Source organism: Ovis aries, chromosome 2 (assembly GCF_016772045.2).
Source record: "Ovis aries strain OAR_USU_Benz2616 breed Rambouillet chromosome 2, ARS-UI_Ramb_v3.0, whole genome shotgun sequence".
Lineage (NCBI taxonomy): Eukaryota > Metazoa > Chordata > Mammalia > Artiodactyla > Bovidae > Ovis > Ovis aries.
The window spans coordinates 95,948,543-95,963,568 of NC_056055.1; the positions used below are offsets into that span (position 1 = coordinate 95,948,543).

Below are 15,026 nucleotides of genomic sequence, written 5' to 3' on the forward strand. Positions count from 1 at the left end.
CAAAGCTCTTTCTACGAATGTGGAAACAAGCCCAGAGAGCTTCAGAAACCTGCCCGAGGTCTCAGAGGAAGTAAGTGATAAAACAGACCCAGATCTCAGGTCCAGCAGCTCCAAAGACCCCTCCTGTTCATGGTGTCGTTTGCTCCAGTGATCCCACCCAGTCGCAGCCTGCTACTCTTATTCTCGGGCAGTGTCTTCCTCTTTTTCCTCCCTTTTGGAATCTACAGTCCCCCCTACCCTCTAAAGCTCATCCCAAACACTCAGGTCAAATCTAAGTTGACTTAATCTTTACTTTGGTATTTAATCTTTACTTTGTTGTTGGTCAGTCGCTAAGTCATGTTCGACTCTTGCAAACCCACTGTAGCCTGCCAGGCTCCTCTGTCCATGGGATTTCCCAGACAAGAACACTAGTATGGGTTTCCATTTCTTTCTCCAGGGCATCTGCCCAACCCAGGGATCGAACCCTCATCTCCTACGTTGGCAGGTGGATTCTTTACCACTAAGCCAGCTGGGAATCTTTACTATATTATTTATTCTTATATTTCTTCTGTAATCCAGTCATATCCACTGTTCCTCTCTACTTCCTCTGCCCTACTTTATTTTATTCACACCACTTATTATGATAATAGCATTTCTACTCGTGTCTATATCTACATAAATGATTCATCTGTTCACCATCTATCCAAATAGCTACCTATGGTCTGTATGTATTAGGTACCAAGCTAAGTGACAGCCTGATGATGGGGAGAAAAAAAGAGGGATGGACCCTCCAAAACCTTGCAGTCTTTCAGGCACAGCAGATAAATTACTAAATCATTACAAAATGCAGTCATGTGCTACCAAAGCCACTGACAGCATGTTGTGATAGAAGAGGGACAACCGATTTATTTTTAACTTTATATTAGAGGACAGTTGCTTTACAATGTTGGGCGAGTACATCTGCTGTACAGCAAAGTGAATCAGTTACATGTATACATATATCCCCTCTTTTTAGATTTCCTTCCCATTTAGGAGGGAGGGCCTATTTTAGATCATGGGGTTGGGAAAGAGCCTTGAGGAGATCATATTTAAGCAGAGACCTAAGGAATGAGATTTGTGGTGCTGGAGAAGACATTTGAGAGTCCCTTGGACAGCAAGGAGATCAAACCAGTCAACCCTAAAGGAAGTCAACCCTGAATATTCATTGGAAGGTCTGGTGCTGAAGCTGAAGCTCCAATACTTCGGCCACCTGATGCAAAGAGCTGACCCACTGGGGGGAAAAAAACTGATGCTGGGAAAGACTGAGGGCAGGAGGAGATGGGGCAACAGAGGATGAGATGGTTGGAGGGCATCACCAACTCAACGGACGTGAGTTTTAACAAACTCCAGGAGATAGTAAAGGACAGGAAAGCCTGGTGTGCTGCTGTCCATGGGGTCGCAAAGATTCGGACATGACTTAGCGACTGATCAACAACAATGGATGAGAGGAAACCAGCTGTGTGAAAGGGACAGGAGACAGGAGGTTAGAAGGCACCTTTCGAGGTGGCCAGTGTGGCATGAAGATACCCATGGAAAGGGTACAGATTTGGCGGGAGTTAGAGGTCAAGTCTGGCAGGGTTGACACAGTCACTGAAGAATGTTCATGAAAGCAGAGGCATAGGGTAAAGAGAACTGTGATGTAAAAAGTATTCTCGGGTTGTTGGGTGAGAAATAGACTGGGGAGGGGCGGTGAAGACGGGAAAAGGCAGAGCAGATGCAGTGAGCCTAGAAGGACGCCGCAGCAGCTGAGGATGGAAGTGAGGGTGGTGTGGCTCTGGCAGGGGCAGCAGAGGGGCAGAAGAGACGCTTCAGAGGTAGAGAAAGTGGGATGAGGCCACTCTGAGATGAGAGGGCTCACCAGGGGATTCCCTGGCAGCCCAGTGGTTAGGACTCAGCGCTTTTGCTGTGGCCCCGGGGTTTAATCCCTGCTCAGAGAACGAAGATCCCACAAGCCATGTGGCACAGCCAAAGAAAAACCCTTGCATTCTAAAGAGACGAATGAATAAATACGTAAAAATGTTAAAAGAAAGAGTGTGCCGGGGGAGATGATGGCAGTGCCCAGGGTTTTGGTTCGAGTAGGGAAAAACCACCATCTGAGGGGGCTGTTGGGAGTTTGCTGTGCTGCAGGGGAAAATGGGGGCCAGGACGGGGAATCAAGTGTTTGTTCATTCTCAGGGCGGGGTAGGGGCAAGGAATCAAAGCTGTTAGCAAAGAAATTAATGCTGGCCTATGAGAAGCAGGTAAAGTCAGCAGGTAACTGCCTGATATTATGTAAGCTCAGTTGAGACTCTTTGTGACCCGTGGACTGTAGCCTACCAGGCTCCTCTGTCCCTGGGACTCTCCAAGCAAGAATACTGGAGTGGGTTGCCATTTCCCCTCCTCCAGGGGATCTTCCCAACCCAGGGACGGAACCCAAGTTGCTTATGTCTCCTTCATTGGCAAGAGGATTCTTTACCGCTAGCGCCACCTGGGAAGCCCCAGCTGCTTGAACTGAGGTCCTAAAAAGGCAGAAGAGTCATCACAGACATGCCTCTTGAGCCAGCGAGCTCCAGCTAAGTTAAGAAGTGAAGGTCAGAAGTGGGTGTTTGTAATGGAAACTTCATAATCAACAGCTTCTCTCTATCAGGTTGTATTTAACAAATACACATTGAACTGAATATCCCACCTTTCCTACTGATTTGGCACCAGCTCGGCTTGTCAAATAAATGAAGCAGAACCACCAGATACTCACCTTTATGACTCAACACTCGGCCAAAGTGGTAGTGACATTCCTCTGTCCTGCTGTGCCTGCCTGTAGAAGTCACACCATAGACCTTCCCACATCGACAGCACGTCTTCCTAGAAGCTGAAACAGGAGAATTATTCCTGAAGAGATGGCAGGAAAAACGAGGACCTGAGTGCAGGGCCTTGCCTCTGCATTCCTGATCCTGGCTCGAGAACAGACTCAGTGTGATCACGAGGTACCAGGAAAAGGGACAGGGCTGTGTGAAGGAGTGCTCACAGGCGGGCCATCTCCTGCATCAGGAATGACGTGGCTCGAAACAGGCCTCCTCCTGACTGACTCCAGAGGCAACCCTCCACCAGGCAGCTGTGGTGTCAGCACCACAATCTGACTGTCACCAACTTGAACTGTCATCTACTCTAGCACATAGTTGGAGAAGGGAATGGCTTCCTACTGCAGTATTCCTGCCTGGGGAATTCCATGGGGCTACAGTCCAAGGGGTTACAAAGAGTCGGACATGACTGAGCGAATTTCACTTTCACTAGGACCTAGTAACTCCTGAATTAGGACCCGTGCCTTCCTTTTAGACACAGAGATCTGTTTGTTTATTAAGTCACTGAGAGTATATCTGGGCTTTTTCACTAGACCCATTTCTGTTTTAATTTGTTTGCTCATGTCCATGTGACATGTGGGACCTTAGATCCCCAACCAGGGATTGAACCCGAACACCCTGCACTGGACCAGCACGGAAGTCCCTAACCCATTTATGAATACTTGTTTTTATTAATAACCCTCAGGCTGGTTCTGATGGTGATGATGATGGTGACAACTCTTATTTGAGAGCCTTTTATGAGATTATGAAGCAAGCACTGTGCCAAGCAGTTCAGCCGCACAGTTTTAACTGACTCTCATAAGAACCTGATGGGGGTAGCGACCATCATCTCATTAGAGGCTGGGAGGGGCACTTGTGACTGAGCCAACATCCCGGCCCAGATCTGCCCAACTTCCTCCTTCAGAGTCCAGGTTCTTAACTGTTAAGTGTACTGCCTGCCAATGAGAGGATTTAAAGAAAAGGCAAAACAAATGGTGAAAATAATCCCAAGACAGAAGTTCCAAAGATGTAAAACATGAAGATAAATATCTTCTAACCAATGAAAAATATTTATATAAGTGCATTTCAAACTCTGATGGACCTAAGATTTGACAGTTGTGTTAATATTAAATACTCCCTTGCTATCTCTTTTTTGCAAGGGGAGGAAATAGGTATAAATATATTAACTAAAAATGCCCAGTATTTGGAAAAAATATAAAATAATAAGAGTAATTATAAGTCTTTTTATAAGAATTCCTAGTGAAAGGGTATGAAGTGTACAAAACACAGCACTGCCTACATGTGTACAGGGGTACGTATGAAGCAGGAGCTTCAGAGTCAGACTCCTTAGGTTCAAATCCTGGTTCTACCACTTACTTTCTGAGTGACTGCTGGTAAATAATTTGACCTCCCTAACCCTTAGTTTCCTCACTGGTATAAAGGGAGGTGGTAGCAGTACATGCCTGAAATGGTTACTAAGAAGATTTAGTAAAATTGACTAGGTACATAAAGCACTTAGAGACTAGGAACAAAATGAAACAGGAAGGGGAATCAAATGGAAGGCAGCCATGCTTTCCCCTGCAGTTTAATGACGCTGGCTGCAACTCTCGTGTCCACTGGAAAATATCGGAACATTGGGACTCTTACGGCTCCAGTCTCAGTACACAGAAAGGGTCATGTTCAGATCTGTATACTTACGATCATTTACACGAGTTTTTGTCATGCCTGGGGTTAAAAGAATACTTCCTGGTTTTTCAGGGTTGGGCTGGGGGTAGTTATTTTCACGTAACTGTTCTTCAGTTAGAAGGTAGTCTTTAAGATGTCTGTAGAGCATAATTCCTGTGAGTCCTAAGAGAAAAAGAAAAGCCATTCAATACAATTTAAATGGCATTTTTTCCTTTGTTTAAGAGATGGTAAGGTTAGAGTCTATCAACCCTTTTGGATATGAAATAGCAGAATTCTGATTCACGTTAAGTAAGATGATATGTACCCTTTAACAACAACAAATCAATACTGTCCTCTGGACCACGTGATGTCCTAAGCTTTGAGCAACAGACGGGAAAGTAAGAATTACATCAGTAGTAGCTGGTGCATATTAAACACACCAAAAACCACTCTAAGGACATTGATTTAAATTTTACATTAGAGAGTTCCTTGGCTGGCCCAGTGCTTAAGACTCTGCACTCTCAGTACAGTGGGTGTGGATCCAGTCCCTGGTAAGGAAGACGAGGATCCTGCATGCCTGCCATGAGGCACAGCCAAAAAATGGAAAAAAAAAAAAGAAGTTTTAAAAATAAAAAAAATGTGAAATCTAAATAAATAAAAATAAACTTTATATTAACCCAGACTGGCAAGTGAACTGACTTCATTTTTACAGATGAGTTAAATGAGGTTCAGAAAAATAATGACACAGGACCAAGTCACACAGCACAGTTGACAAAACAAGGTTTTCTGGTTTGAAATCTTGCTTAACATATCCTTAATATTTACTCAGATAAGAATAGTACAAAAGCTTATAAGTAGGAGATGATGGGGGAAATTATCACTAGGGCAAAAGAGTTCAGGTTCAAAAAGAATCTCCAACATCAGTAACCCAGTACCAGATGCCCTCACTCTAATGAACTCTCAAGGTTACTCTATTTCTAAAAACTCAGGCAGAATTTACAAGACACTCTTCAGCAAACTCTTTTGTAAAAGGAAAAATCCTTTTGTTATGAGAAGGACTGGGAGATTCTAACAGCACCAACATTGTTTCAATCCTTACATTGGAGACTTTTTCTAATGAGAAGCACAGCCATCTGGTTTTAATAAAAACACAATCAAATTCAAATATTTTCTCTACCTTCTTTCTTGTTATAAATTCAGATTTTGAGGCTGTATTCAGACCCACTGATTGGAATCTGCATTTTTAGGAAGATTCCCAGGTATTCCAATGCAGGTAGAATTTGAAAATTTAAGCAGCACTACTTACTGACTAGACATACATTAACTCCAAAAAAAAAAAAGTGGAGAATTCAACTCAAATATTACTTAAAACTCCACTTTTTCATCCCCAATTTATACTAATTTTTATAAAGGATATACACATACAAAGTATGCAGTGGATCCTTCATAACAATTTAAAAGCTGTAGTAAACCAAATTTCAGTTCAGTCACTCAGTCGTGTCCGACTCTTTCCGACCCCATGAATCGCAGCACGCCAAGCCTCCCTGTCCATCACCAACTCCCGGAGTTCACTCAGACTCACGTCCATCGAGTCAGTGATGCCATCCAGCCATCTCATCCTCTGTCGTCCCCTTCTCCTCCTGCCCCCAAATCCCGCCCAGCATCAGAGTCTTTTCCAATGAGTCAACTCTTCACATGAGGTGGCCAAAGTACTGGAGTTTCAGCTTTAGCATCATTCCTTCCAAAGAACACCCAGGGCTGATCTCCTTCAGAATGGACTGGTTGGATCTCCTTGCAGTCCACGGGACTCTCAAGAGTCTTCTTCAACACCACAGTTCAAAAGCATCAATTCTTCAGCGCTCAGCCTTCTTCACAGTCCAACTCTCACATCCATACATGACCACAGGAAAAACCATAGCCTTGACTAGACAGACCTTTGTTGGCAAAGTAATGTCTCTGCTTTTGAATATGCTATCTAGGTTGGTCATAACTTTTCTTCCAAGGAGTAAGCGTCCTTTAATTTCATGGCTGCAATCACCATCTGCAGTGATTTTGGAGCCCCCCAAAATAAAGTCTGACACTGTTTCCACTGTTTCCCATCTATTTCCCATGAAGTGATGGGACCAGATGCCATGATCTTCGTTTTCTGAATGTTGAGCTTTAAGCCAACTTTTTCACTCTCCATTTTCACTTTCATCAAGAGGCTTTTGAGTTCCTCTTCACTTTCTGCCATAAGGGTGGTGTCATCTGCATATCTGAGGTGATTGATATTTCTCCCAGCCATCTTGATTCCATCTTCTGCTTCTTCCAGCCCAGCGTTTCTCAAGATGTACTCTTCATATAAGTTAAATAAGCAGGGTGACAATATATATACAGCCTTGATGTAGTCCTTTTCCTATTTGGAACCACTCTGTTGTTCCATATCCAGTTCTAACTGTTGCTTTCTGACCTGCATATAGGTTTCTCAAGAGGCAGGTCAGGTGGTCTGGTAGTCCCATCTCTTTCAGAATTTTCCAGTTTGTTGTGATCCACACAGTCAAAGGCTTTAACATAGTCAATAAAGCAGAAATAGATGTTTTTCTGAAACTCTCTTGCTCTTTTGATGATCCAGCGGATGTTGGCAGTTTGATCTCTGGTTCCTCTGCCTTTTCTAAAACCAGCTTGAACATCTGGAAGTTCACGGTTCACATATTGCTGAAGCCTGGCTTGGAGAATTTTGAGCATTACTTTACTAGCATGTGAGATGAGTGCAATTGTGCGGTAGTTTGAGCATTCTTTGGCACGGCCTTTCTTTGGGATTGGAATGAAAACTGACCTTTTCCAGTCCTGTGGCCACTGCTGAGTTTTCCAAATTTGCTGGCATATTGAATACAGCACTTTCACAGCATCATCTTTCAGGCTTTGAAACAGCTCAACTGGAATTCCATCACCTCCACTAGCTTTGTTCGTAGTGATGCTTTCTAAGGCCCACTTGCCTTCACATTCCAGGATGTCTGGCTCTAGATGAGTGATCACACCATTGTGATTATCTGGGTCGTGAAGATCTTTTTTGTATAGTTCTTCTGTGTGTTCTTGCCACCTCTTCTTAATATCTTCTGCTTCTGTTAGGTCCATACCATTTCTGTCCTTTATCAAGCTCATCTTTGCATGAAATGTTCCCTTGGTATCTCTAATTTTCTTTGAAGAGATCTCTAGTCTTTCCCATTCTGTTCTTTTCCTCTATTTCTTTGCATTGATTGCTGAGGAAGGCTTTCTTATCTCTTCTTGCTATTCTTTGGAACTCTGCATTCAGATGCTTATATCTTTCCTTTTCTCCTTTGCTTTTCACTTCTCTTCTTTTCACAGCTATTTGTAAGGCCTCCTCAGACAGCCATTTTGCTTTTTTGCATTTCTTTTCCACTGGGGTGATCTTGATCCCTGTCTCCTGTACAATGTCACAAACCTCCGTCCATAGTACATCAGGCACTCTATCTATCAGATCTAGTCCCTTAAATCTATTTCCCACTTCCACTGTATAATCATAAGAGATTTGATTTAGGTCATACCTGAATGGTCTAGTGGTTTTCCTTACTTTATTCAATTTAAGTCTGAATTTGGCAATAAAAATTTACTTTCCCTTTAAGGTCACAATTACAAAGGCATATCGTTATCACAGTAAGCTTACCATTTTTTGTTCCATTCCTTTTCAATCCCGTTGTCTTATTTTCGTTATTGCTTCCAGACATATCTAAAACACACAAGAACTTTTCTCCTGAGATAATGAATTACTTTTGTTTACTTCATAAAAACATACAGAACATAAAAATGTCTCTAGTATAGTAAGATATTTCGTTTTATTTTAAAACATCCACCAACCTGTGAGAACAACCATCTTCAGAATCAATTCCAAACTGGGAAAAAGTTAAATCTACTCAACTACTAAAAAGGTCAGGGTATCACATCTGCTAAAATGAATACATTTTGACTCCTGGATAGAGTATGTTTAAATTTGAGCCATTTGAGTAACCAAATCTGTTGGTTGATCTGTATTATAGATTCCATATAAGGGAATGGGTTTTACATCATCATTTAACACAACTGTAACAGCTTGCAAACCATCTCTATTTTCATTGGGAATATTTACACTATGTATTTAGACCTGCATGTTCTATTTCTATGTGCTATATTTACCATGAGAAAAAGGGAGAAAAGCTAGAATGCCACAAAAATATTAATCTAAGAGATCTTGTATTTTAACACATCCATTTATGTCTACTTAAAGTATTGTACATTTAAAAAAATGCCATAAAGAAATGGTCACTGATGAACAGTTTTTATATTCGTGAGAATGGAATAGCCTTTCAAAGCATGACACAAAACCTAGAAGCCAGAAGGGATTGACTACGTTTTGAAAATAACTTCTATATTATATATAAAAAAAAACTTTATAAATAAGGCTGACACACAAGTGACAAACTGAGGAAAGTATCTGCAGCAAATTAAAAGAGAATATGGAAAAGGCTGTCCCAAAGGAACAGGACAATTTAAAAAGCGGAAGTGGGGGCAGAAGGATGCAAAGAGCAAATTTATAAAAAGAGAAATAAGGGTCTTCAACTTCATAGTAATTAAAAATATTAAGATAACTGTTTTTTCCTTTTTACTATATCTTCACACTTTGAAACAGGATAGATGAGAAAGTTTGGCAAAGTGAAAGGAAAACCATATACTTCATTACTGGTAGGGAAATTAAATGGGCAAACCCCTTCTGGGGTGGTTAACAATATTCACCAATTTTAAACATGCAGACAGACCTTTTCTGCTAGCACCAGCTCAGGTTTAAATAAGTGCACATATATTTATCACAGAGTTTATACTCAAAAAATGTGAGCAATCTAAATATCCAAAAGTGTTTGGTTGATCTATATTAGAGATTCCATATAATGGAATATTAACAATATAAGTTCTATACAATATAGAGTTCATGCAGTCAATAAAAAGCATGATATAGATCTAAATATGAACATGGATTGCAGATTAACTGACTAAAGACTTTTATGATACCTAAGTAAGAAAAGTGAGACATACTATACATAAAATGAGTGTAATCATTAATATTATACACATCTCTGTAGTCATGGAAAGAAGGGTCGGTATGAGAGATCTGGAAGACAGCTGTCTTTGTTTTGTTTTGTTTTTAAAAAGATATTTTTCTGTATTATTTGAACTCATTGCCATGTATTCTCAATGGGTATCATACTGTTTTCAAAGGAGTAAAATTGGCTCTTGAGGAATGAGAAAAATATTTAGATATCACAATGGTATGTGGCTCTCAAAAACCCAACTCAACTGACAAAATATTATCACTCAGTATTTAATTTTACTGGGGGAGGTAGAAAAAATATGTTTAGTAGGGGGACAATAATGCTTTTTTAAAAGTTGAGAACTACTGTTCTGCATGGAAGTGAGTTATTTCTATATTCAGAAATCAAATATAAATATATCAGTGATAATCTCATCAGTGAGGTTATATTTACATGTCTAATTTCAAATCTAACTGGTTATTTTCAACAACAAAAAAATGCCACCTGCACATTTTACTCCAGAGAATATTTAAAACATACACTTTTTTGAATATCTAAAAATAACCCTGCTAATGAAGAAGACACGTTCGGTGTTAGGTGTTAATCACGAGTGTTTATCTTACTATTTAATTGAAAAGAAATTACCTTGGTCTCTCAGCTTCTTAAGAGTATTTATTGCCATGTTCACATACATATTTTGACTGCTACAGTGTTCATCAATGACTTTTTCTTCTATTTTAGCCTAAATCACAAAGTGAATAATTAAATGAAAATATTAAATCCAAAATCTATGAAGAATAAATGTCATCTGCAACAGATGGATAAATATGACAAAATACTTACCTGACTCAAGGGATGGAGGGAAATGGTGCCACAAATAAAGACAGCTTATTTTACATTTTTGTGTTTATATTTTCTGAGAAGAAAAAATACTAAACTTAATCCCATGAAGCTAATCCAAGAGCCAGGCACTTATCTTCATAAATTAAAGACCACTGTATTTTTGTAGAGTGTGCATGGTGCAAAGCTTCCTCAAGCCTCAATGTCATGAACTCATTTGATTCTCAATGAACAGAGAATCTACTGTAACAGAGACATATACTGTTATAGTATTCTCATTTAAAATGTGAGAAAACTAAGGCTCAAAGTGACTAAATAACTTGCTTAAGATCACACAGCAAAGGAAAGGCATGGTCCTCTTTTCATTATCTTTCTTCTATTAGTTACTTTCCTAAACCCCTTAATTACTATTTTTATACCACAACTCAACGTGACAGGTCAGTAAGAAGGGATAAAATGAAAGAACCAAGTAAACAGTAATAACTTGTATATTTTACTAATAATTTATTGTGTACCCAGTATTACAGGATTGGTATACATCTGTTAAATGTTTTCTCATTTAATCTTCATTGTGATTCTATGAGGCTCACCAATTTATATGAGGAAATGGAGGCTCACGAAATTGCAGAGCTGCAAATTGAATCTACGTGCCCAGGTGCCCAAGAAAAGACTCTCCTCACTACAGTAAATCATCACAGAGAGACCACTGTGGGGGTTTGGAGAGAGGACCTAAAGACAGGACAGAGATGCTGAGAAAGACAAAGCTGGAAGAAAAGGGGTAACGTTTCTCCTAGAGAGGTTCTTTTTGGTTTCTCTTTGCCATTATTCTTTAACATACACAGAATCCCAGAGGTGACAGACTTTTGCAATGGCAAGACAAGAACCTTCCCACAAAAACAATAAAAAATACTGGTGAAGTAACTAATCCAACCATTTCAAAACTCTGAAAATTAACCAAAGCCAAAAAAAAAAAAAAAACCCTAAAAATTGTCTAAGAGAAACTTTGAACCTCAGTAAGACAGTGTGGTCTCCACCATTTTAGCTTCAGGCTGTTCCCACCCCCTTCTCTCCCCCAGCTTAGTAGCATCATAGCTGCAAAATAAATAAATAAATAATAGCAGCCTGGTAGCCAACAGAAAGGACAAGCCTCTTTCAGAGCTACATTAAAACATCATCCCTAGAGCACAGTCAATATTTTGTATGAACAACCAGCTCTCTGGAAAAATCTCTATTCTCAGAGGGCAGTCAGTATTTGATTTGACACAGAACTCAGCTTATTAGAGGAAAAATAAAAAACCTATCCCTCCTGAGTTCAATGTTCAAACTACACACAATTGCAGTCACTTTATATGCTGCTGCTGCTGCTGCTGCTAGGTTGCTTCAGTCATGTCTGACTCTGTGCAACCCCATAGACGGCCTCCCACCAGGCTCCCCGGTCCCTGGGATTCTCCAGGCAAGAACACTGGAGTGGGTTGCCATTTCCTTCTCCAATGCATGAAAGTGAAAAGTGAAAGTGAAGTCGCTCAGTCGTGTCCGACTGTTAGCGACCTCATGGACTGCAGCCTACCAGGCTCCTCCGTCCATGGGATTTTCCAGGCAAGAGTACTAGAGTGGGGTGCCATTGCCTTCTCTGACTTTACATGCTAACAAGGTAATAATGCTCAAAATCCTTCAAGCTAGGCATCAACAGTACACGAACCAAGAACCTCCAGATTCAGAAAAGGCAGAGGAACTAGAGATCAAACTGCCAACGTCTGTTGGGTCATAGAAAAACCAAGGGAATTCCAGAAAAGCATCTACTTCACTTCACTGACTATGCTAAAGCATTTGACTGTCTGGATCACAACACACTGGAAAATTCTGAAAGAGATGAGAATATCAGACCAACTCACCTGCCTCCTAAAACACCTGTATGCAAGTCAAGAAGCAATAGTTAGAACCAGACATGGAACAACATGGTTCAAAATTGGTAAAGGAGTATATATATTGTCACCCTGGTTATTTAACTTATGTGCAGAGTACATCATGCAAAGTGCTGGACTGGATGAAGTTCAAACTAGAATTTAGATTGCTAGGAGAAATATCAACAACCTCAGATATGCAAATGACACCACCCGTATGGCAGAAAGTGAAGAGGAACTAAAGAGTCTCTTCATGAAAGTGAAAGAGGAGAGTGAAAAAGCTAGCTTAAAACTCAGCACTCAAAAAATTAAGATCATGGCATCCAGTTCCATCACTTCACAGCAAATAGATAGGGAAACAATGAAAACAGTAAAAGACTTTATTTTCTTGGGCTCCAAAATCACTGCAGATGGTGACTGCAGTCATGAAATTAAAAGACACTTGCTCCCTGGAAGAAAAGCTATGGCCAATCAAGACAGCCTTTTAAAAGGCAGAGACATCACTTTGTCGACAAAGGTCCGTACTGTCAAAACTATGGTTTTTCATGTACAAATGTGAGAGCTGGACCATAAAAAAGGCTGAGAGTCAAAGAATTGATACTTTTGAACTGTGGTGTTAGAGGAGACTCTTGAAAGTCCCTTGGACTGCATGGAGATCAAACCCGTTAATCCTAAGGGAAATCAACCCTGAATATTCACTGGAATGACTTGCCCGAAGCAGAAGCTTCAATTCTTTGGCCACGTGATGCAACAAGCTGACTCACTGGAAAAGACCCTGATGCTGGGAAAGACTGAGGGCAAGAGGAGAACGGGGCGACAGAGGGTGAGACGGGTGGATGGCATCATCAGCTGAATGGTTGCGAGTTTGCACAGAGAGATAGCGAAGGACAAGGAAGCCTGGCGTGCTGCAGTCCAAAGGGTCACAAAGAATCGGACGCAACTGAGTGAACGGACGGCAACAACAACCCCCTGGAGTATTCTCAAATCAGTAGCACCTGGGTGGCAACAGGGCAGCTACCTGAGGCTATGATTTCAGTTGGGTAAACAAGAACCTGACTAGAAATTTAAAAGGAAATCTTGGGGAAACCAGAGGACCACAAGAGACTTTGAAAAGCTCTGACATATTTCTAGGGCATAAAAGGTGACCCAAGAAAGATTTGGAAAAGAGAAGTTCCCATTAACTCATTAACAGCTGGCCTTGAAACCCTGCACGAAATGGAAGTAAAAGCTAAGACCGTCTTATAAACAACAATGAGTCTGAAGGTATGCCTTCTCACAAAGATCCCCTAGGCATTTTAAGTCACTGGCTGATAACTAAATTGTGCTGATACAGGGTGACTCCTGAAATTAAAAGCGAAGTGAAAGTCACTCAGTCGTGTCTGACTCTTTGTGACCCCATGGACTACACAGTCCACGGAATTTTCCAGGCCAGAATACTGGAGTGGGTAGCCTATCCTTCTCCAGTGGATCTTCCTGACCCAGGAATCGAACTGGGGTCTACTGCGCTGCAGGCAGATTCTTTACCAACTGAGCTATCAAGGAAGCCCAAATTAAAAATAAAAGAATTTTTTAAATGCCACCAGAGAACTTAGTATCCATACACTTGAAAGAATATAGAATCTATAAGATTATATCAGAAAAAAACAGTAAGCAAGTAGGAAGCAACAAGAAAAAAATTAACCAAAACCTAGCAAAAAATAAAGATCTATCTGCTGTTAGATTTTTTTTTTTACAGTTTTTTTAAAATTTTTTAAATTTTAAAATCTTTAATTCTTACACGCGTTCCCAAACATGAACCCCCTCCCACCTCCCTCCCCATAACATCTCTCTGGGTCATCCCCATGCACCAGCCCCAAGCATGCTGCACCCTACGTCAGACATGGACTGGCGATTCAATTCTTACATGATAGTATACATGTTAGAATTCCCATTCTCCCAAATCATCCCACCCTCTCCCTCTCCCTCTGAGTCCAAAAGTCCGTTATACACATCTGTGTCTTTTTTCCTGTCTTGCATACAGGGTCGTCATTGCCATCTTCCTAAATTCCATATATATGTGTTAGTATACTGTATTGGTGTTTTTCTTTCTGGCTTACTTCACTCTGTATAATTGGCTCCAGTTTCATCCATCTCATCAGAACTGATTCAAATGAATTCTTTTTAACGGCTGAGTAATACTCCATTGTGTATATGTACCACAGCTTTCTTATCCATTCATCTGCTGATGGACATCTAGGTTGTTTCCATGTCCTGGCTATTATAAACAGTGCTGCGATGAACATTGGGGTACATGTGTCTCTTTCAATTCTGGTTTCCTCGGTGTGTATGCCCAGCAGTGGGATTGCTGGGTCATAAGGTAGTTCTATTTGCAATTTTTTAAGGAATCTCCACACTGTTCTCCATAGTGGCTGTACTAGTTTGCATTCCTACCAACAGTGTAGGAGGGTTCCCTTTTCTGCACACCCTCTCCAGCATTTATTGCTTGCAGATTTTTGGATCGCAGCCATTCTGACTGGTGTGAAGTGGTACCTCATTGTGGTTTTGATTTGCATTTCTCTGATAATGAGTGATGTTGAGCATCTTTTCATGTGTTTGTTAGCCATCCGTATGTCTTCTTTGGAGAAATGTCTATTTAGTTCTTTGGCCCATTTTTTGATTGGGTCGTTTATTTTTCTGGAATTGAGCTGCAGAAGTTGCTTGTATATTTTTGAGATTAGTTGTTTGTCAGT

At 40.7% G+C, this 15,026-nt stretch overlaps 1 protein-coding gene across 2 annotated transcripts in view; it reads right to left on the reverse strand.

Moving 5' to 3' along the window:
* LOC121818663 (putative exonuclease GOR) overlaps positions 1 to 13,193 on the reverse strand; it is a 26,506-nt gene extending 13,313 nt beyond the window's left edge. Inside the window, exons 1-4 of one of the 2 annotated variants that reach the window (XR_006058683.2) lie at positions 10,202 to 13,187; positions 8,161 to 8,223; positions 4,530 to 4,679; positions 2,750 to 2,863 (exon numbers count right to left, since the gene is read on the reverse strand). Coding sequence is in view for 1 of the 2 variants with exons in the window: in XM_042243504.2 (XP_042099438.1) it covers positions 2,750 to 2,863; positions 4,530 to 4,679; positions 8,161 to 8,223; positions 10,202 to 10,250 (376 nt within the window). In the remaining variant the exon portion in view is untranslated. Of the gene's footprint in view, positions 1 to 2,749; positions 2,864 to 4,529; positions 4,680 to 8,160; positions 8,224 to 10,201 lie in introns of both variants that reach the window. The other variant, XM_042243504.2, reaches the window with a different exon arrangement.
* Between the last annotated feature and the right edge of the window lie 1,833 nt (positions 13,194 to 15,026).